The 24,787-nt window shown below is 36.8% G+C and overlaps 2 protein-coding genes across 2 annotated transcripts; one reads left to right on the forward strand and one right to left on the reverse strand.

The window, feature by feature from the left end:
* Positions 1-1,407: 1,407 nt before the first annotated feature.
* On the forward strand, positions 1,408-15,982 carry LOC132185862 (AP2/ERF and B3 domain-containing transcription factor At1g50680). The gene is made up of 3 exons (XM_059599665.2): positions 1,408-1,883; positions 1,962-2,037; positions 14,585-15,982. The coding sequence occupies exon 3, from the start codon at positions 14,592-14,594 to the stop codon at positions 15,633-15,635; it is 1,044 nt and encodes a 347-aa protein (XP_059455648.2). The 5' UTR covers positions 1,408-1,883; positions 1,962-2,037; positions 14,585-14,591; the 3' UTR covers positions 15,636-15,982.
* Positions 15,983-22,294: 6,312 nt separating this feature from the next.
* On the reverse strand, positions 22,295-24,122 carry SIP3 (SOS3-interacting protein 3). Its single transcript, XM_059597339.2, has one exon. It carries the CDS (start codon positions 23,784-23,786, stop codon positions 22,488-22,490), a length of 1,299 nt encoding a protein of 432 aa, XP_059453322.2. The 5' UTR covers positions 23,787-24,122; the 3' UTR covers positions 22,295-22,487.
* Between the last annotated feature and the right edge of the window lie 665 nt (positions 24,123-24,787).

Consider the following 24,787-nt stretch of genomic DNA (forward strand, 5'->3'; position numbering starts at 1 on the left):
GCATTTACCTACTATATGTATATAATTCATGTCCACCAATTCTCAATTGGGTGTAAGGATAGTTGGTAAAGTGATAATCAAATAACTAATCATGATAACATAAAATAATAGTTATTTCAAAGGACAATAGACTTAAATGGACGTCTTTATCTTGTCTCCCTGCTTTGACGCAGTCTCATGACCATCCCAATTATACATCCACATCATCGACCCAAACGACGATCTGACGGCCCAAACTTCTCCATATTGGTCAAATCAGAAGCCGTAAAATCGTTTTAGTGGTAAAAGTCAATCCCATCCACACCTTCCTCCATGCTGCCTCACCTCCTCCCCGACCAATCATCCCTCGACAAAACATTTCAGTCTCTCTCTCTCTCTCTCTCTCTCTCTCAATCACTCACTCACTCACTCACTGTGCCGTGTGTAGAATTACTTTGTCCTTTGTCTGTCCTTTCCCTCTTGGCCTAAGTAGTGCCCATTTGCACCCTGCTCTCATCATTTCAATCTCTCCCTCTTTTCTGTGCGTCTGAGGCTCTGAAACTCCGCAAGGGTTTCGAAGCGTCGGTGGAGGGAGAGAGAAGGGGAAAAAAAAAAAGAAAAAAAAGGAAAGAGAGAAAGTGAGGGTTTTGGTTTTGGTTTTGGTTGGAGAAACCCTAATTGGTGTTCATCATCAGTTGGGGTGTACAAGCTTAAAAAGGGTAAATGGGCATGTGAGTACTTTTGCCAAAAATGGGTGTTTTGAGGTTTCTTTCAGATCTGACTGATAGGAGTGATAGGGTATTAAATTACCATTTTTAGTCTGCATAAACCACAAGCAAATTACCAAAAGAGGAACATGGAAGAGACTGACAGAAGAGAGTGAGCACACGCTGCAGTCAATTGTATGAAAGCATACCTTTGCGAGTGCGTGCTCACTTCTCTTTCTGTCAGCTTCCCAGTTTTTGCCATGTCTTCCTCTTTCTTCTTCTTCTTCTTTCTTCCTCTTTGTAAATGTCTCTTTCCTCCAGATGTTCTTCATTCTTTCTCTTCAGGAGAAAAAGAGAAGAAGCCTACAAAAAGCACCCATCGAAATGACACATCATGCTGTATAATAACCCTTCCGTTCTTATCCATATACTCCCTCCCTCTCTCTCACATGTGTTAACTCCTTTTCATGCTTATCTCTCTCTCTATATATATAATATATATGTGTGTGTGTGATAAATGGATTTGACGAGTGGAAGAATGTTTGTGTGAAGTTCATCAGAGGTAAGTTACTTTAATTAGCCTTTCCTTTCTCGTTTCCTCTACTAGATTGTTTGTCGTTTTTCTGGGCTTTTTCTTTCCTATTTCATCAAAATATATATATCTTTTTCTTTCCTATTTCATCAATATATATATATATATATATATATATATATATATATTATTATATTATTATTATTATTATTAGTATATTAGTGTTATTAATTCTGATTGAGCTTGAAAGCGTGACTTTTGATGGTGTACTCCTTGGGAGAAAGGGTGCTTGAAGGTACGCCTCCTTACTGTTCTTCTAACGGAAAAAATAAAACAAAAACTTCACGTTAAACCCTCTTTCTGCATCATCATCTTCTTCTTCCATGCAAGGAAAAAAGGGCATGTTTGGATGTGATTTTGGCATATTTATTTTTTTAAGGATTTTCTTCCCATAAAAACCGCATTAATTTAATATATATATATATATATATATATATATATTGGTGATTTTGTCGCTAGTAAAGCAGATTTACAAGTCTTTTGAAAGTCGGTCGGTGCAGACGCTGCTAAATATGGCAACAAATTATTGTTTCCGCCTCTGGGTCGATATTCACCTTCCCGGTACCATGAGTAAAGCTTTTGAAGAGGGAATTTCCCTTATTCGGGTCAGTATTAAAATTCAATTACCAGATTTTCCTAGATTTTATTTTATTACATTTATTGGGAACAATTTTCTTCTTCAGCTCTTATATATTATTGCTTGGTGTTGGGAGGCAAAGGCAAACTACTGCATCCGTTTGTTTCAGGTTAATCACTCAGGTAACTGTTTTTTTTTTTGTTCTCTTAATTTCAGTTTTATAAGTTTAGTTTGTTGACTTTATGTTTTGTTCTCAACTGATGTTGCCTATGTTTTGTTAATAATTGTTTGTCTATTTGCTGGAAAGTCAGATTTGTGGGCTATTTGAATACATGGAATTTAGTTGCTTTGATGGCAGTTAAGTCATTAAAGTAGGATTAACACTACATGCATGAGATTCCCTTTTCTGAGTAAACTTGTGATTAAAGAAATTAAGTTTAATTTTTGGATTTATTTCCTTCTACTTTGATATTAGTGTTTAACATACTTTCATATTGTTGTAGAATTTATAGGAGTGATTAATTTGCAGTTCACAGGATTCGCAGTCTAGCAATTGTTTGAGGAAATAAATTGTGAAATATATTATTCAATGATCACTTTCATCTTCCTAATCTGACCCAGAAAGGAAAATTGATTCATCTTCTTAAAAATTGAATGATTTGACCGAAGGAGGAAATCAAATTGATGAATTTGTGGTTTAGGGTGGTCTTTATAATATTGTTTTGAGTTTATCTTTCCCAGCCATCTTTAAGATTTGTGTTAATTAATTAATACATGTCTTAGTTTATGTGATTTTGGTGTTTTTTTCTTTGGTTCACAAGGTAGTAACTGTCTAGTTTTTGCCTGCTATAAATTTGACATCACATGATCATATATGATGATAAAAACTTGAATTACAAACTATTCAATAATTAAGTTCCCAAAATCATTAAAACTGAAATTGTCGGGCTCGTTTGATAAGGCTTTCTAGTTTTGCTTTTGTGTTTTTTAACCAAAAAAAGCAAAATCATTAACAAACAACTCAACACACAAAATATTCACAAAACATTCAAAATTACTTTTACCTTTATATCGCATCACAACTAAAAAGTGTTATCGAACGAACCGTAATATTTCAAGCAACACATATATGAACATGGCCTTCTGGTGCTGCCTGTAATATGTCAAGGAACTGAGCTGTCGATTTAAAACTTATCTGGACCCTAGAATGAATTGACGCCTACATGGTTTTTCTCATCTAATTATTTCGTTTAGGCTTACTGTTTAGATAATTGATATGATTATCAGCATATGCCCTATTCCAATTATTTCGTTTAGACTTACTGTTTGACCAAATAATGAGTGGATAAATTCAAAATTGGAAGGTGTGTCAATTCATGTCCATAGATCTAATTATCTGTCAACGTACGCCTGCCAAGTGCATAGGTATCTATGAGAAATATATCAATATCCTCAAGGCCGGTTTCCTGTGTATAATGTGCTGCACACATAGAGCTCTAAGACTTGCTTTTCTTTTTTATTTTTTCCTCCCAAAATGTTGTTTAACTAACATCCAAAATCACTCTCCTCATCCCCTTGCACATATGCCTATTTCTTTGGTATTTCGGCCAAACACCAACTATCATACCTTTTTAGTTTTCAAATTTTATAGCACTGCAAGAATTGAAATCATATATTGTATTTTGTAGAAGAAATATGTAATATTTTTTTAAAAGAATATGAGTGGGAGCCGGGAAGTACCTAGTCCCTCTTCTTCTTATACTGTTGTATTGTGAATTGATAGATGTTTAGTGATGCAGCAAAATCATCTGTAGATGGTTCGGCTGAATTATAATATTTCTTGGCTTGAGTCATAAAATAATTTATGTAATCTTTTAGTCAAAAGTCATTTAGAATGTAAATTGAGTTCAACACTACAACTTGAACTGATACATGTGATATGCGGATGATTTTGCATATCATCTGCAAATTCAATCTGCCATTTGGCAGATTGAATTTGTTGGAGGTGAGAACAATCCTAATCCTGAAGATTGAAACATGCCTGCATCCTGAGCCAACCCTACTCCCTTATTGCAGTAGGTCATCACCTGAGCTGGGGTAGGATAAATGCTAGGATAGTTCTCAGGAAAGCCTAGTTAAACTGGCCAAGTTAGGCCTATAATTTTATGAGGGCGTATGCTATGTACATGGGGGTTTGCTAATGCAAGAGATCAGAATGTAATGGTCAAACACTTGGTTCAGTTCATGCCTACTTAACAAGGTCAATGCTCAAATACTCTTTTGCGGGGAGACTTAGCTTATTTTGCTTCACCAACCTCACTGCCAGCTTGGACTTTTCTTATGATCTTGCTGCTATTGACATGGGAATTGGGATGAGAAACTTTAGCAATCTTAGTCCCAAAGATAGTCATTGTAGCAAACTGATGGGAAGCCACAATGATGAACATAAATATGATAGATAATAAATTGCTTTCGGATAGGAGAGACCACAAGTCAATTTGTAGCAAACTGATGGGTCAACATAAATATTATAGATAATGAAATCCTTTTGGAGACGAACCACAAGACAGACATTTGATTACAATTCTCAATGATTTCCCTTGCTACTCGTATCCTGCTTTTATACTAAGGCTAGTAACCAATGGTAACATGATAATAATAACAAGACAAATAACATAATCTGGCGATAATAAGCAACAACTACCTAAGAGAAAGAAAATACTTAAGATAAAGATAAAGGTGAATATTGTTAGCTAATCTGATAAGCTACCATTTAATAGTTTCCTACAATAGCCCTTCACTTATCTTCATGCTTGTTGTGTTGATCGTGTTCTTCATTAAGTCTCTTATTTGCTGCCTCATCTCCTCTTATCCACATCCAACTAAGTTGGGTTGAGATGAAGTACCCTTTGGTTCCTATGCGGAATGCTATCACAAACTATTAATGAATGATATATATTCTCTCTGAAGCCACTTGTGGCTACATGGAGATGCAAAAATAAGAACTGCTAACTCTTTTATGAAGAGCTAGATTTTATTTCATATTTACGGAGCTTCTTACTCGACTTTTGTAGTGTGTTGTTGTAGTCGTGGTTATTGTGGCGTGTTATTGTACTCTATCATAGTAAGCTTTCCTAAAGACAATTCAAAGCCATTTTTCATAATTTAAGAGAAACTCTTTTTTATTATTGAAATTGTTAGAAATCAATCGTGATTGAGTTGAATTCCCTTTCAAAAATATAATAAGTGATATACATTGTATGAGTTATCTTTTATCCAATATATGTTACATAGTATAAATATACTTTTGAGCCATGAACCACCATCCAAAATGATGTTAGGTCTAGTTAGGTTATCCACCTCACCCAACTTTCCCTACCATATATGCTCATCCTCTTTTATCTCTCCATCAATCTCTAAGGCCTTTCTTGTTAACTTTTTCTCAAAACCAATATTATTTCAAAGTGTGATTTGGGGGCAAGTCTTTTTAAGAAATTGCTGAAGAGAAAGAAGCTTTTGTCAATTCGTTCCTGGAGTCTCAAATTTATTTTTGCCTTCCAATATTGGGAGTTACAATTAGTGCACTTGTTTTTTGATGAGGCCAATGCATTATATTGGAAGCTGAAATATGGTGGTAAATTCAGCGTTTCTTTTAATTGGTAACTTACACACTGTAACTCCCCCAGTCGGGGTATTACACACACTTAATGGGACTTGAATTCATGACCTCACCTTGCTACAAAGGGATGAAATACTTATAATGACTTAGGAAAAACACTATCTACATTTGCACCATCACTCCATAAAGACTAGTTAAGTTGAAATTGAAGTTCCTTAGAATTCTTTATAAAGTCTAGTCTCACCTACTAAGGAACCAATGTTAGACTCAATACCAATGAGCTCTTTTATAATTCACCTACTCTATGTAGGCTAATCATCTTCCCAATGTTGGAATATGGTGCTAAAATCTCTTCCCCCCAACATACCCACCCACCCCCTCCCCTTAAATATATGATGTCCTCGCCATGTCCATGTCATGCGGTGCTCCAATACCACATGACTTTACTAGGTTATTTTGATACCATTTGTAACGAATCAAGAAAAGCACTAGCCACATCTATGCTTTCACTTCAAAATGACTAGTCAAGTTACAATTGGAATTCCTTAAAATAACTTATAAAGTTTAGTATCACAATATGGAACTTAGCACATGCCACATTACAACCTACTAATGTCTCATGATAGGACCAAACGCTGAATTTACCAATGAGCTTTAACTCAAATGGTACTCTAGCACCATTTGAGGTAAAGCTCATTGGTAAATTCAGCATTTGGTCCTATCATGAGACATTAGTAGGTTGTAATGTGGCATGTGAAGTCCTTGGAAGGGTATTTGGGCAATTATGTCCTTGGGAAAGTTGGTTTTTTTTTGTTTGTTTGGAAAGCAGCCTTAGGTTTTAATCATGGATAGCCGAAAATGTTGGATTGGTGTTGCATTGCTAGTGTATTGGTAAGATGGTGGGTCACCTATTAATTCTTTGCTCCTTTGCTAGAGTTGTGGTCCCTTTTTGTTATTTTTGTGGTCAATAGGTGGTGCCTCAGAAAGTGGTTGAGATTAAGGTCTTTTTGAAATACATAGAAGCAATTTTATTTGAAAAGAGGCCCCTCATTGTATTATGTGGACAGTATACTGAGAGAAAAACAATCACGCATATAATGGAATTGAGTTGTCTATTCTTGAGCTAAAATCTTTACTTTTGCAGTCGCTGTATGAGTGGTTTGCTAGTTAATTTGGCAATGTTCACATCCCAGCTTCCTTTGTAAACTTTATAGGTTATTTGAATTTTACGGCGTAAATTTTAAAGAGAATTTTATGTATATATTGCTTGTATATATAGGTTTCCTCTATTTCTATAACATTTTAATTACTTATGCACAAGAAAAAAGTGACAAGTACATATTAAAGAAGTGATATTTGTAAATCTTATAAGAGATGTTTCTTGGTAGCTCTTTATGTACTTATAAACGTTAAAAGAGGACAATATACTTGAATAATATATCCTAACTTTTTTGGTAAAAATACATTTAACCCCCTGAATTTACACCTTATTTGCACTTAACTCACCAAAGTTTATGTAACACTAACTCCTTCCAACTTATACCACTTCATTGCAATTTAAATGTGTTAAAAAGAAACAGAAAAAAGGTAATGCCAGATGCTAATGGAAATTGTGACTTGCATTACAGCAAGTGTCACTTTTTAAAATTTGGTGGCCTAGTTTCAAATAAGGCCAACAATACAGGAACTAGAGTCCAACACAAGACAGAAATTAAACCCACAAGAAAGGTTTTCATCAATATCCCGAGAGCTAACCGACCATCTATTAGCACAGGGCGGCCGAAAACCAACGAGGGAATTGATCCTGAGCTTGACATGTAACATTAAAGGACTTTAGGCCTATTTTTTTGTGTTACACAGCATACCTGTTGGTTTTATGTTAGAACTTGCACGAGAGTTTTCAGTTAATTGTTTTGCAATGATCAACCGCAAGGTTAATTTCCTGAAGCGGTACCACTCACTTGTCTAGAAAATATTCACCAAGTCTATTTAGTCAATTTTAACTTGGTCTGTTGAGGTGTATTTAGTAATTAATTTGGTCTGAAGTGTGATACATGAGTTGTTATCAAATAACAGCTTGCTTTTATCTTAAGAAGACTCCAACTATTCATTTGGTCTAGCTTCTTATTATCAATAGTGTAACTTTTCTTGGTTAAAACAACCTCAAATGACTAGATGTGTTGTTTTGATTCGAGGTTTCTAGGGGCCTGCATGGCTGACTATATATTCAGTTTTGTTTTGATGAAATTCTTACACAAATAAATAAATAAAAAACTGCTGTGATTTGACGTCAGCTTTCTCTTTACAGAATATGGGGGCTTAAAAGATACCAATGAATGAGAAGTAGTAGTGCTTTTGTTTTTGATAATTTTTCCACTTGCATGCTAACTTTATTTGTGTAATATCTTTCATGGCCTTTATTATGTGAGGCATTTCTAAAGTTGTTTCTGAATAGGAGCCTTTATCATGAACAAGATTATTTGCTGCGTGGATAATTGTCACCCTAGCCTGAAAGCCTTGAGGGAGTTCACAAGACATTATACACATGTGTGTGTGTGTAGTTGTTTTTTCTTGCTTTTAATTGGGGGTTTAAAATCCCCTAAGAACCTCCAAAGGAGAATCAGAGCTAGAAGCTTGCCCTCATTAACGAGACATTTCGAGATTCACAGTGCAGGGTTCCATGAGTGCGAGACGTGCTTTGGAACACTATTACTCCGAAATCCTGAAATTCAAGGAAAATCAACATTCAAAACTGTCCAACTAGCTATAGTTCATAGACCCTCTATGTGATCTAACTTTTAATTTAATTACATAGCCAGTTTCCTTTACTGTTGCGATAATTTTTAATGACTAATTGACTTCACACTATTGCTATGTTTTGAGTCAATTATTCAACTTGAAGCTTAGGAACAATTTAGTAGGGGCCAGCTCATCTAATCCTTGGGATCTTTTTTGTAAAATACCTGCTCAATGATTTTGTTAGTAAAGCCTGATTTGTATTAGGGAGTTCTTAATGTAGACCAGATTGCGTTCAAATTTATGAAGAGATTAGGTACAAAAATTGGCATCCAAACGATGTCCAAGTCTCATCCAAACAATCTTTTTAGGAAGGTTTCTGGAAGGGGTTTGGAGTGGTGTTCGATACGCGTCCAAATGAGTGGAATGTAGTGATCCTCATTTGGAGGGGTAGTCGGAGACAGGTCCAAACGAGCTGATCAAGATGAGGATACATAATGTGTAATTCGATAGTTTGTTCGATACACGTCCAAACGAGTAATCAAGCAATAGCGGTCGTTCAGTAGCTCGGTTGAAGTCCTGACCAAATGAGTATTGATTTTTAGGGTTTCTTGAGTTTAATCACAATATCTTCCGAAACGAGTAAATAGGCTCATTCGGACGAGTAGCAATAGTTTGGTTCAATCGACTTTATTTCAATGTTTTATTAGAGTTAGGAGTCTAGTTACTTTAAATACTTGTTATGGGCGATTATAGCCACAAGTTTTGATTATTATTCATTAGTTTTCAATAAGAAACACTCTAGAAGTGGTTTTCTATATGTTTTTATCTCAATTCCTTGATTTGTTCTTGGTTTTGGAAAGAATTGTAGATTTTGCATTATTTATTTTGCGATCCACTACACGCACGCTGCATCAGTTGCTATTAGAGGCAAGGTTTTTTTTCCATGGTGCAAAGGGGATGCGGAAGGGGGAAACCGTTTTGCAAATGTTGGTGATGTGTACAAGCGCGAAGAAGCAATGGACGATAATTTGCAACACCTGGAGGAGTAGTTGGAGCAAGTTGATTATTGGTTTGAGTGACTAAAGAATGAGTTTCCCAGTGGTTCGCATGGAGTCGGGTTATGGAAGTACATAAGTAGGGGGTGGAGGTTGTTTCATTATCACATTAGATTGGTACCTGGATTTGGGTCCAATATCAGGTTTTGGGAGGACATTTGGTGCGGTGACATGCCTCTCAAGGATGCTTTTCCTGGACTTTTCAATATTGCCTCCAACAAGGAAGCGTCTATTGCGGATAACAGGGAGTGTACAAATGGCTCTGTGCAGTGGAATGTTTCCTTCATTCGTAGGGTTCATGATTGGGAAGTGGAGATCTTGGCCTCTTTTTACACTCTCTTGTATTCGCACTTGATGCGTGGGGTAGGGGATGATCAGATGTGGTGGATCTCCTCTCGTAAAGGTATTTTTGAGGTTAGATATTTTTACAGGATTCTTGCTTCTAAAGATCCCTCCCCTTTCCCTTGGAAGAGTTTATGGCGCACCAAGGCTCCTTCGAAAGTGGCTTTTTTTGCTTGGACGGCCGTGCTTGGGAAGACTCTAACCTTGGATAATGTTCGGAAGAGATGTATTGTTGTGATAAACCGTTGTTGCATGTGTGAATCGGATGGGGAGTCAGTTGACCATCTCTTTCTTCATTGTGGGGTCGCGCGTATCTTGTGGAATGCCGTTTTCTCTCGGTTTGGTTTATGCTGGGTGATGCCTGGCAGCGTTAGGGGGTTGTATGATTCTTGGTGGGCGGGTGGCAAAGCTCGTAGTGCTGTTGTGTGGAAGATAGTTCCTCTTTGTCTTATGTGGTGCATCTGGATCGAGAGAAATGCTAGATGTTTCGAGGACTTGTCTAGGAACATTGAGGATTTCACTCACTTTTTCTTGTACACCCTATTCACTTGGACTGCTGGTTGGCTAGCACCCTTAGTGATTAGTTTCCCTGATTTCCTTCTTATGTTCTCTTCTTCTTTTTCTCCCTCTTAGTCGCTCTTTTGTATACTCCCTGTGTACTAGAGTTGCGCCCCTCTGCGCTTTGATAATGCATATTTACTTATCAAAAAAAAAAAAGAATGAGTTGACGCTGAAATTGGAACACTAGTGGCACAATTTGTAGCCATGGGCATTGCCAGCGATCGCCGCCGCCAACCAAATCCGCATTTTCATGGAGGAGGAGGATGAGTTTACCGTTAAAGAGAGACGATTTCAAAGGAAGGATGAAAGGCTTGATGCACGGAGTTAGCAGACTTGACTGTTGTTAGCAAGCCTCAAATCCATGTACCAAATTCTTCTTATGTGGAGGAAGATGAAGTTGTTGAGAAGACTTTTTGGTAGATTGGGCCTTTCCACCAATCTACGACTTCTATCTCGAGGACAAGGATCTATTAGAGGAGGTAAGTCTTTCGGTTTGCACAAAAAATTTTGTTGAGGAGAATGATGTCTATCATGCGTTTGACAAGTCGCAAGAGTGAAGTATTTGATTTGGGTTTGGAGGAAATTAGTTTGTTGATTTCATAGGGATTGAAAATTTTCCATCAAGTTATCCTAAATTATATTTTGATGTTGATTTATGCACGATGGAAGAAAATTTTATTTTTCGAAGGGAAGAAATGATTGATCCTTTTTCGATTAAATTTGAGAAAATAAAGAAAGGATTTGTGAAACTTGAATTGTCTTAAGTTGGTGCGGAGGAATTCAAAACTATTATTCAGAGTCTTGATGTGATTAGCTGCGTGGTATTTCTTTTTGGGTATCAAGTTGTGTTGGTATTGAGAAGAATAGGATGGAAGGGATTGGTTAGTCATCCGAAAGATCGAGGCAAAGACGACTAGAATTTGAGAACGAATTCTCTCTTACCCGTGGAGAATGATGTAGACTAGATTGCATTTGGATTTATGAAGAAATTATGTACAGACACTGAACCAGGTCCAAGATTCGTCTGAACGAGAGCAAGCTTTCTAGGATTGCTTTTGGAAGGGGTCCAAAAGGACTCGTTTGGAGTGGTGTTCGAAACACGTTCAAACAAGCAGGAATCAATGAGCATCATTCAATGTGGCATTCGGAGACAGGTTCAAACGAGCTAATCAAGATGGAGATATAGAAGGTATCACTCAGTAGTTCGTTTGATACACGTTTAACTGAGTAGTCATTCAGTAGTGGTCATTCGGTAGCTTAGTCGAAGTCCTCTCCAAACGAGTATTGATTTTTAGGGTTTTCTTTAGTTTAACCACGTTATCTTCTGAACGAGTAAGTAGGCTCGTCTGGACGAGTAGCGGTAGTTTGGTTAAATAAATTTATTTAATGTTTCATTAGATTTAGGAGTCTAGTTACTATAAATACGTGTTATGGGTAACTATAACTGCAGTTTTTTATTAGTATTCATCGGCTTTCATTAAGAAACATTATAGGAGTGGTTTTCTATATGTTTTACCTCAAATCCTTGATTTGTTATTGGTTTTGAGAAGAATTGTGAATCTTGTATTGTTTGTTTTAATTTGCAATTGCACCCACGCTGCATCAGTTCTCTTGTTCCTATGATTATGGAGAGTGCACAGTCAAAGTTTTGTAGTTTAACCCTATTTTCATACAAAAGTGTTGTGGTCAGAATCAAGCTCTTGATTGGTCTCGACAAGTACCTGACCTATGAATCATTAATAAGAAATCTCCAATATGATCGAGGTATTAATACAAAGCTTCTAGAAATTTTTTGTTTGAAAAATGTTATAATACAATAAAAAGACCATTTTTGGCCCATAAAAGTCCTAGTGGCAAGAGGTCACGGGTCCCATCCATAGTTGTTGTGGCCACCCCTACTGATAGGGCTTGTAGCCTCTTGCTACCTAGGACTTTTATGGGCAAAAAATGGTCTTTTTATTGCATTATAACATATCTCATAATTTGATCAGTTGCAAATAATTTCCTCTTCTAATTATATTTGAACTAATAAGACAAAGTGGTTTACAGAATCGGGATATCTATGGTTCTGCTGACTTTCTTATATTTTATCTAGCCTGGAGTGTCCTTTGCTTGAGTATGCTTATTGTAGCATTTGGGAAAAGCGCTTCATCTTGTGATCTTGCGTAACTGTTACTAGCCTGGTACTTTTAGATGATTTTAGAAGCAAGAATTTATCAAAGAATTTACTTTTGGAGGATAGCATGCCATTACAAGTCAAACACTGTACCTCAAGTTGCAAAAGATGAAGCGTTTAATTTTTAGTTAAAATAGATGATGCTATTTATTTGGATCCATGACTGCTTTTAGAGTATGTCTCAGACCATTTTCTATTATCTGTCCCAGCGAAAATGTTTACTTTATTGAAAAGTAGAAATTAGGAGATAATTGTACATAACATGCTTCCTCTTCTGCATATAATTTTAGACTCTTGAATATAGAATGTGTGATATAACAATGCGTTATTACGCCATTTAGTACCGAAACTGTTGTTGAGTGATATATCAGCAACTACAGAAGCTGAATAAGAGTTTTAAGTATGAAATATAGCAGACTCTATTGAGACCTGAATCTGTTACATCTCTCGTGACCTTCTCTGTGTGTTGTTTCCATAACAACACAGGTTGCAATGCTACAACAACATTGCAAAGTCAGCACCAATGTAGCAAGGTGGAGGGTGAGGTTGCGGGTTCAAGTTCCCCCGGGTGCGTGTGTTACTTACCAATTTAAAAAAAGGGTCAGCTGCCACACATGCCCTAATCTTTTTCTCCCAAGCCATTTGGTGCAGCTGATTTTCTACTTAAAATGTCTTATATATGCTTTAGAACAGTACTATCTATCTTACTTGAAGATCCGATGGCCTTATCTTTGGCCTTAAATCAATTTATATGCAAGCCTCCCCAGCAGTAGCTAGTAATGTGTATGAGGAGCTACTAGTTTCCATATTCCATTCCCAAGGGGTTGGCCTAGTGGTTGAGGATTGTGGTCTTAGGGAGTATCACCCCATAAATCCCAAATTCGAGACTTGATAGGTACAAACTCTCCCTTGGGGCCACATCTCCTAGTGTAAAAGCTAGCGGTTTACCTTGATCAATGTAAGAAAACTTACGAGGATGCGGTGTATGGGTCCGAAGTTTATTCTACAAGTGTGGGTCTGAAAGGCCCTGCCATGTCGAGGTTTCCCGTCATATCACTTGGAGGAAGGATATATGATATATGCAGTAGGCGATGGAAGGCTAGAAGGTATTTTGATAGAAAGTGGAAAGTTAATGCAGGGGATAACACAGTAATTTGGCAAGACTTTTTGGCTGGAACATGCTCAAGTGACCAAAATATTGCTGCTAGCTAGAAGTTCTTTGAGTTTTTACTTTTTTGATAATTTGGTTCAATAGAGTGGTTGGTTGAGCTTGGCAACTCACGATGTGGGCTTCTTGTTACTTTGGATCAATTCTTATGGGTATCTTTTGGATTTATTCTTAGTTTGGTGTATACTCTGTTTTGTTCTCAAGTTGCTTGTGATAAATTACTACTTGTTCCAAAAGTTTAAATTGATAGAAAATAGTGAATTTAACCATCTAAATCATCATTAAAACACTCATTTTCACATGTGGGCTAAGACTCCCCTCAATGAATGGAGTCTAACACGCATTTTTTTGAACCTTTCCTTTTTAAGGAGTTAAGGCCCTTAACTCCTTAATTACAGAACCATTATTCTAAAAGCTTGATTTATATAATGTATTGGCATGTCTTGAAGACTAAGACATATTTGAAACCAAGTACTCTTTCTTGTTGTTGGTGGTGCTTACAAATAATCTGTCAGTTGTATACCTTTTGTTTCTTGCATATATAGAGCCTTTCAAGTCCGGGAAATGCACCAAAACCTTAAAAAAAAAGTGTTGGTATAAAACTGGAAAAATATAAGAAACTTATGTTGGTGTTTCTTGATTCACTCTCAAACCCACAGATGAAGCATTATTTTTTCTTCTTTCCTTTTGGTAAATTTTGCTTTGTATTTCAATGTGATAAAAGTGGAAAAAGAAGAGGGAGCATTATTTACTAGTAGTTAAAAAGCAAACATTTAAATTGCAAATCTTTTAAAAAAAGAATAGTCGAGTCTAAAACAGTCAAGGGGGGATTGGGGGGCACTCCATTTTCTTGTCTTGGTTTCCTACTTGAGATGACAAAATTAATTTCATCTAATTGTACTGCAGCTATGAATGGGTTCCATTTGTTACCACATCTTTTTTACGAAAAAGAAAATCTGATTCATATAGTAACTGGTGCCTCTAAAGATCGATGAGTTTCATTTGTTGCCACATCTCTTTACTTCAAATTGAAACAATAAGTATTGACTGTGACTTACTATTTCTGCAGAATTATAATGGAAGAGGACATGTCAAGCATGATATCAAATGGCAGAGTGAATGCAACCGCTGAAGATTCTGATTCGAGCAGCACCACTTACCCGCTTCCTGCGAAAAAGCGTGCAAGACATGGTAGCAATGTCATTATGAGATTCAAAGGTGTTGTACCACAACCAAACGGGCATTGGGGCGCACAAATATATGCCAATCACCAACGGATTTGGCTCGGCACTTTCAAGTCGGAAAAAGAAGCAGCCATGGCTTATGATAGCGCGGCCATCAAGCTTCGGAGTGGAGATTCCCACAAAAACTTTCCATTGACTGACACCACTGTTGAAGAGCCAAACTTTCAAAATCTGTATAGTACTGAAGCTGTCCTCAACATGATAAAGGATGGTTCGTATCAATTGAAGTTTGAAGAGTTTCTAAGGACGCGTTCACATATTGCGGAAACAGAGAGTAGTTTGAACTTGGCTAGGCTGCAGAGTAAAGGAGTATTGTGCAAACAACTTTTCCAAAAGGAGCTTACTCCTAGTGATGTTGGAAAGCTAAATAGGCTTGTCATCCCAAAGAAATATGCCATTAAGTACTTCCCACGTATTTCTGAAACTGCTGAAGATAATGCAGAAGGGGGCTCCTCCATGGAAGATGTGCAGCTAACTTTCTATGACAGAATGATGAGGTCATGGAAATTTCGTTACTGCTATTGGAAGAGCAGCCAGAGCTTTGTGTTTACAAGAGGTTGGAATAAGTTTGTGAAGGAGAGATATTTGAAGGCTAATGATAGTATTAGTTTCTACTTGTGCGAGTGCAAAGAAGTAGCAAAAGATGCAAACTCATTCTGCATCATTGATGTTATCAGGGGTGAAAACAGTGACAGATTGGTTTATGAGCAGGCAAACCAATATGTTGGGAAGCAGCTGGAACTAAGGCTTGAAGTAACTCATCATATTGACAATGATATTGATGAGAAGAAACTTGAAGAGGAACTCAAGGGACTCAAGCCAACACATGAAACTGAAAAAAAAGGTTTTAGGCTCTTTGGCGTACAAATCATCTGAAGCATATATGATTTGCTAGTGGAAATTTTTTTTGGGGGGGTATTAGGTTGTCTCAGATTTCTCATTAGACCCTATAATAGTATTGCCTCAAATTTTTTGCTTGAGGTATATATATATATTTAGGAGATTTAGGCCTTTTGATGAACTATCCATTCTTTAGAAAGATACCATTGTTTGGATTACTTCTGAAGGTTTTTAATGACATTATACTGATAACAAGCAACTAATTTGAGAGATAAAACAGTCATACATGAATTGTTAAGCATGAAAAGATAATTCCAGGAAATCAGTAATTCTGATTTACTGATATTGTGGATTGATATAAATAACATTAATTGTATAGTGCACTTCTGCTATTTATTTATTTATTTGTGCAGCTAGCAGTTTGTAGTTCAGTGAACAATGCTATATATATTGATGATTTTCAGGAATCAATGTGATGCCAAATGGACAGTTTCTCTTTGTGCTGCTAAGGTATCAACTTAGCAGAATACTATTAATTCTGTGCAAGTGTTTTTGTACTCTTAAATGGAACAAAGATTAGGAAAGGATACAAAATCAGTTTATGGGATTGAGCCAAATTTGCAATGAGCTCTCTGAGATTTAAAAAGTGACAACTCCCTAATAGATAACTTTTCATTCTGAACTTGCATCTGAAATTTTGACGGAAACCGTTGCCAAACCACATCCTCCGTTAGACTCTTCCTTTGTTGGACATCGTAGTAATCATCCTTTACACCAACTCCGGTTCTGTCATTGTTAGTGTTATCATATTGTGGCTTTCAAGGTCTCTTGCAGTCACAATAGTTGTTTCTTCAGATAGTCCATCTACAGAACTAGTAATTGTTTCTTCAGATAGTCCATTTACAAAACTACCTCAAATACCTATCTTGAAATGTATTTCGGGCTATCAACAGAACTACCTCAAATACCTATCTTAAACTATGTTTCAAAAAACTATTAGACGGTTTCATTTATTTGCCAAATTGTCAGATGTTATGTTTTTATTTTGCAATCTAATGTTTATACTGAAGTTTTTGTGGGGGTGTTCTATCCAACTCCTTTTGTATTTGTTCTTTCTTTTATTAATGAAATTTCACCTGAAAGAATAATAATAATAATAATAATAATAATAATAATAATAATAATGCTTGAGAGTGCGGGTGTACCAACCCATTTACTTCGGGGGCCCATTAAGAAATTGGAGCTTGGTTTTTATGACGTAGTAAGTCCCAGACTCATATGTCTAGTAATTTTCTTTCATTTATTATATCTTTCCTTGTGTTTGAACACAAAGCCAGGCATAACAGAAATAGTGAGGATAGCTTTTGATTTCAACCTCTAATCAAATATAAACAAACTCATACGATCGATACACCGAAGCACCACACTTATGGGTTAATAAGGGTGGTTATTAACCGTTCACTAACCGTACTAACTGCTAACCGCCTATATATATATATATGAATTGGCATGTTTCTTTTTAATTTTTTTTTTTTTAAAAAAAGTGGTTATCAGGGTTATTAACCACTAAGGGCATTCACAGCAGCTTCCCTATATGTGGTTCCCTTCCTTAAGTTTAGGAAAAATGTCAAAAAAGTCACAAAAAGCCACCCACAACAGATTCCTTATATCACCTCTAAACATTAGGATCGCTACAGTACAACCCAATGTATAGGGTTGCACCGTAGCAATCCTTGTGCTTATTAAAATAGAAAACAACTCATTCTCTCTCTTAAATCATTAAAAAAATAGGGAAATAAAGAAAAATAAAATAAAGAAAAGTAAATAAATGATATTTAATTAGTATAGGGAATGATAAATAGAAGTTATTATGAAATGTATGTAGATAGGGAAGTAAAATGTAGTTTTGATCTTTAAATGTAGGGAAAATGACAAGAAAGCTGCTGGGAATGCTCCTAAGCAGTTAGCAAATTTTACTAATCACATTTTCACCCTCAACACTGCCTCATTAATTTTCTGACCGAATTTCATGATATTCAGATAGAATTTACAGGAGATGCCAGTTAATCCATCCACATTATCTCTGATCTGTGGGCGCCGGAGAATTTTGAAGCATGTTCTGGGCCCAGAATGTGGAGCTGAAATCATCATTACAAGACAAATCAATCGTGTTTAATAACTCTAATAAGCAATTTACAAATTAAGGAACATAATTAATATCATGATGAGGAGGATGGTTCATAATTCTGGGTAGGTAGAAGTGATTATCAATCACTATACCATGACTTAACATCACCACTATAATTAAAAAGTATTCCTACTTGTACAGGGATTAGCTAGCACCGTCCAATACTGCCAAGAGCTTCCCAAAAATTGTTTTATATAATATGGTTTGTAAATTGTAATTATGATTAAAGAAAGAAAGAGGTCACCTTCTTGAATCTAATGCCTCCCCCACATAATACTGATCACAATAATAATAATATTATTATTGTGATTAATCATATTAAGTCTGAAATATTAATAGCCATGGACATATATAGCTTCATTGCAGTCTTAGTTTCTACCCATGTGCCATGAAGGCAAGTGGGATCCTGCCCCAAACATTAAATTGACAAGTACATTATTTTCACGTGAACGAAATTCATCAACAACTTGTTAGAAAGATGTTCGTACTGTACCGACACCGATTGTTAAATCATTGTTTATACCGTGACATATTTAACTAAAATAGGAAGTAAATTATGAAGAAAGTGTTTGAGCTTAAAATTTTTGTTTTGATACAAAGTTAAATCACAAATTATATCAAAAGTTTAATTAAGTTGATAAAAAAAAAAATTGGTAAATTTAGTTATTTAATTAATATTATAACAATATTAGCCTTTTAATATTCAAATAGAAACCAAAAAGTACTTCAAATTTGGAGCTTTTAGATCCCTAGTTGCTATGGGAAGGGGTTCCTAGCCGTGTTGTAGCCTCGTATTTGCACTTGATTGAATGCTTAGGTTACTAGAATAGATGGTTAAAGCATGTTGAAAATAAGGTTGTATAGTGAATTACATTAAACACTATACAGAATGAGCTTTTATATATACAGGCCAGGCCAATAATATATATACATAACTAATGTGAGACATACACTATATATGATTTGATAGTAATTCTAAGAAAAACAAGTGATTTTCACATTCATTTTACATACTTTAAGAATATATCTCAATTTAATAAACTAAAATAGAAGAATTTCCTTCCAACTCGTCTAAAAAGAAAACTTATTCAAACATAAATGGATCGATCGACAAGGAAGTTATGGGTTATAAAATCATCATTTTATTTATTTATTTTTTTTATTAGGGTGATCCTAGTTTCATCTATAGGCCAGACAGTACCTTGGTTCTGCCTCACTTTGCGTGTCGACTGCAAACCAAGCGTAGAGGCCCAGCCAAGATTCACTAGACCAATCCCTGGTCCTATACTCCGCACCACTCAAAGCATTAGACATTGAGTCACGGTCTTTACCCGGGTAGCTGGCCTCAAGATGCAGGTAAGCACCTAGGAAGTTTTGAACTCAAAACCTTAAGGGGTAATATTCCTAGAAGCAGCCTCCACCACTAGTCCAACTCCTTCGGATTTAAAATCATCACTGTCAATATCACAAAAGCATATAACCTTTATGTTAGAAGGGATCATCTACCGATAGCATGCATGGTTAACATAATCATCACTCTGATAATTGGTTTTATTATGTAGATGGAAATCGTACCAATTTTAAAATACTAAATAATTAGAAGAAAGAGAGAGACAGAGTCAATCTCAGTGTCTTGTGAATTCTCTCTCTCTCTCTCTCCCCCTCTCTCTCTCTCTCTCTCTATATATATATATAGAACTTGCTGAACAAATATGTACCTGCAGGTTACATTATTCATATGTTAATGGTTTGGTTCATTAATTTTGCAATATCGTGACATTAGATAGTCATTGTCATGTGTTTAATATGCGTTAATTTTAATTTATCTGAGGATGCTTCTTATTATGTGCTTTGTGATTTAAATTAATGTCTTATTATTGTGGAATACGTACTTAATCTGTACTATAAAAGTCGCACAAATTAATTTTAAAGGATAATTAACAAGGCATGAGGACCCAATAGATATAATGTTCTTTTTTTTTTAATAACAAGCAACGAACGAACACACTAACATGAGAGTCATTTTGTGTGAGCACATTTGGTTCACATTTGTAGGGCAGATTGAGAAGTACCATACACACGCCAAAATAAATGCAAATTGCCTTTCAAATCATCCAAGCAAGCTAGCTGGTGAGTCGTGACCACTCAACTAACTTGACTTCCCAAAAAAAAAGCAACTTTTGTCATCTATTTCTGTCTCTTTATATGTTCTATGTTCTGTTGTCTTTCTTCAAATTGAAATCAGAATTGAATGCCTAGCTTGTACAAGTATGAGAAAACAGCCAAACTAAGGGGATTGCCTTAGTAATCACAAACTGTTGTTCAACATGATGGGGTCTCCTAAATTGCTAAGAACCAAGTTGTTGAAAAATGAACAGCTAGTCCGACAAAGTCCTAAAGGCATCACTTTTCTTTGGATTGAAATTTCGTGCAATATCTCTTATTTGCAAGTGGCCAAATCACTTTTTTTTTCAGCTATAGAAGTGGTTCACTCCGCCCACCCAACATTATTATTGAAGTGGCCAAACCACCCTTTTAGGCCACAAGAGTGGTTTCGCCACCCTTATAACTTACATGAGTGCAAACCGCATCTCTCATTTTTATATGTGTTGTCACTTTCTGGACTATATATTCATTTAAATTGAACAATCCCGATTAACTATTGCAATGTGTGTAATACCCTAAGTATTGCATGCGATCGCTATCCAATTTTACCTTCGAAAGGTAAAATATATAGATTGCTTTTTCTTTAAGGGCTTACCTAAATAATACCCTTTGACGTTGAACATATTTTGAAAATAGGGTAATAAACTCTTATTTGGTCCGAAATAAGTCAAAACAAATAAAAAATACGAAACAAAGGAAGGTTATATGTATTTATTTTGATAGTTGGCATGAAATATTTTCGTCATTTTAGCTGGAAAGAAATGACTAGTGCTTCTCTTAATCATGCAAAACAAAAATTGCTAATCATTAATTGCCTTAATTGATCCCACTTGTCAAAGACATTTGCAGAGGGAAACATCAGGACAAATGCAAATTCCAATTGTTAAAGGAAGATCTTTCTCCATTTGCAGTGGGAAGCATGGGCAATCCTACATACCCTTGCTAGCAAGGCCACCCCCTTATGGGGTCCTGTCGATTATTTAGATATAGAGAGTAATATCACACATGGGATGTCTATTGAGTCAATTTGAATTATAGAAATAAATATGACAAGACTAGTTTTTCTTTCTTTTTTTCAGAATATGGCTAATGTGTCCATAAATATTTTGAATTTTCTGCATAATTGTTTACATACGGAAATTCATCAAAAATTTATCACATAAATTAGGTCTCCCTTGACCTAAAAGATGAGCCAAAATGAAAGGGAAGAGTCAGATGAACAAGAGGGGATCATGAGGGCTTGTAAAAAGTTAAACGACAGGGATGGGAACCTTTGATGGGAACGACACGACAATAATTGAGAAACGGGGGAGCTAATTAGATAACAATGTCTTGGTCTCATTCAAAAGAGGAGGCCCAATGATGGAATTTTTCCACCCATGAAAGACCATGCAATCATCTTTAACAAATTTTGAATTTCTGTGCAGAAAAAGAAGCGAGATTATATTTATCATATTTTTAAAACAATAATGAAAAAAAAAAAAATCTTGTTCTATATAGAACTTATCCCATGGAAGCAAAGAACTTAGGTAAGAATAGATGTGACAATTCATCATGTGTTTATCTGTGGAGTTCGGGTTATATTGAGACATGTGTATAAGATTATATAAATCAACTTTAACTTAATCAATTTAATTAAACGAATCAAACTCCTAAACCCTAACTCTATAATTTTGTATTGGGTTCACGAGTCATGTTAAAAATTACCTTCTATTATATTGAGTGTTAGTTCAGGTTTTATCAAAAGCATAAATATAAGATCATAAATGTCAAACACTAACTCAATCCATATTTAATTAAATGGATCAAACTCATCAGCCATAATCATTTAATTTTGTGTTTGGTTTATGTCGGGTTCCCACGACAAATTGACAGCCCTATGTAAGAAGTTGAAGATGTAATTTGGAGAGGGTTTTCCACTTACAAATATAAATACAACTAAAATTTGTAATCCAATAAAGACCAATAATAGGTTGGAAGATAAACATCCCATAATATTATGTATTAAAAATGAAAAATTCCGAAATATCTAATTAGAGTACAATTTTTAAATAAGCTTTTAAACACAAAAAAAAAAAACAAATTAAATCTACAGAAACTAAAATCAAATCCATTGATTGATGTCGTGTAAAGCATTTAGTAGCAACTTTTAAGTGACACATAAGATATTTATGACGAAGATATCACAAAATTTCAACCTATCTCATTCTCAGGAGAATGAATTATTTACTTTATTTAGAATAGTGAAAAGCAGAAAATATGACAGGCCCATGTGAATGAACAGAGAACCATCCACTTGCGCAGGCTCAAACAAACATGGAAACATCAGCACAGACGACGATGAATCAACGACTGAGAATGTTTGTGAATCAGCTTTTCAATCGAACATCAATCCAAAAACACAAATTCAAGACAACGGCCATGGCCATTCAATTTGCCACCTTAATTCAGAACAATAATAACAATAACAACGATAACAAAAACAACAATCAACCAAACATGTAAATACAGATTAATTAATTAATAATATTTCCTTAAGCGAGAGCGGAATTGTCTGCAGGGGAGGTCCATAGTATGTCCTTGAGCGCCGGCCGGAGCTCCTTGTTGCAGAACTGGTTGTACTCCAGGGTGTCACCGTTGTCCTTCTTTACCTCGACGACAAGAAACGACGGCGTCAGGGCGAAGATCTCCGCTGCAATAGCTAGCTTCCCTTTGCGTCCACTCTCATGGCCCTGAAGCCTCACCCTCGACTCGCTCTTCTTCACGCTGAAATTCCCCGACTTGGCGGCAACCTCCTCCAACCTCGATATCACGCTGCTCGCCGGCCTCGTCGTAGCGAATCTCAGCTCCTCCTTCTCCTCCCTCTTCTTCTCCTCGAAGAGCGGCGACAGGTCGAACCCTTCCGACAACGAGATTATGTGGAAGGCGTTCAGAGTCTCCGACTTTTTGCTCGATTTCTCCAAAACGGAGTCGTCGAATTCCGCCTCGTTGGGTTTCATGTTCTTGGGGACGGATTTCTTGAACCAGGAAGAGTCCATGATCTTGGATATGTTGATACGGGTATTCGGGTTCGGGTCGAGCAGCTTCGTGACGAGCCTGCGCGCGTCGGAGGAGAACCAAGGCGGGCACTTGAAATCTCCGCGGTAAATCTTCCTGTACATGGCGACGAGGTTATCATCCTGGAACGGTAGAAATCCGGCGAGGAGAACATAAAGAATGACACCGCAGGACCAGAGGTCGGCTTTAGCGCCGTCGTAGCCTTTTTTTCCGATGACCTCCGGAGCCACATACGCCGGAGTTCCACAAGTTGTGTGCAAAAGCCCGTCTTGCTTCAAGTGCTCCGTGAACGCGCTGAGCCCGAAGTCGGTGACCTTAAGATTGCCCTCTTCGTCTAAGAGGAGATTTTCGGGCTTGAGATCACGGTGGTAGACGCCGCGGCTGTGGCAGAAATCGATGGCGGAGATGAGCTGCTGGAAGTAGACTCTGGCCAGGTCCTCTTTCAGGCGGCCTTTAGCAATCTTTGAGAAAAGCTCACCGCCGCGCACGAGCTCCATGGCAAAGTAGATCTTGGACTTGCTGGCCATCACCTCGTGGAGGTAGACGATGTTGGGGTGCTTCACCATCTTCATCACCGAGATCTCCCTCTTGATCTGATCCATCATCCCCACCTTTATCACCTTCTCTTTCCCCACCACCTTCATCGCCACGCTCTTCCCGCTCTGCAAGTTTCGCGCGTGGTACACCTTCGCAAAAGTACCGTGACCCAGAAGCCGTCCCAGCTCGTACTTCCCGTGGAGCAAAGTGGAGTTTCCATCTCCGCCTTTCTCACCCATTTCTTCCTTCTACCTACTTTCACTTAATTACAGAGAAAAAAAAAACAAAGAAACCAAAGAGACTGCTGCTTTAGCAGAAAACGGAAGAAAAATCGGAGCAGAAGAAGAAGATGGAGATCAGACGGTCACCCGTCCTCCACGTGTTTCCGGTGGCAAGTCCTGCCGCCGAGACACCGTTTGGCTCGCCAACTCAACTCAGGCTTTGTCAGCGAAGCTCCTACCATCTCTCTGCATTCCCAACTATGCCCTTCTCTCTGATTACAAACCTCGAAAACTCCACAGACTCTCTCAACGATTTTTCAGAGCCCCAATCTTAGGCTCTCCAATTCCCGGGTTCATCGCATTGCTTCCCCATATATACTGGTTTCCCCTCACCCAAATGACCTTTCCACCCTCCTGGTTAGGGTTCCAAGAAAGCCCTTATCTACGGTGACAAACCAATGTGCTGTTAGGCACGTGTCAGAAATCGATCAGTGGCTAGTGGCTTGTGATGGCTCTCGAAACGTACGCTGAGAGTTTGACACGTTTGCAGGCTCACGAGACAGACGTAAGGCCGGGATCAGTAACATTTCGTCCGCATGGGTGATTTTGGAATATATATATATAATAAGGTTGTTTCAAATTGTTAAATCACCAATTATCCAAAAACATTAACATTTTGCTATGATACAATGTTAAATCATTAATTATTGCAAAAGCTTAAGCTGATAAGAATAAATAAATTTATTCACTTAATTATTACTTTAATATTTTTCTTCACGTGTAGACTCAAATTCATTTTTAATAGATAAGGCCGGTCAAGTAGAATACTTAATTTTAATTTAAATGGAAGGTGATTTGACGGAGTCAAGGTTCGATACGATGACATTTTAACTCTAATACCATATTAAATTACCGGTTTAAACTTTTGAGATAACTGATAATTTAACTCAAATAATTACGTGGTCCCAGATTACTGTGAATTTTCATGGAAACGGTGACTTTTTGATAAGCTACTGCGG

Source organism: Corylus avellana, chromosome 7 (assembly GCF_965113065.1).
Source record: "Corylus avellana chromosome 7, dhCorAvel1.hap1.2, whole genome shotgun sequence".
Classification (NCBI taxonomy): Eukaryota; Viridiplantae; Streptophyta; class Magnoliopsida; order Fagales; family Betulaceae; genus Corylus; species Corylus avellana.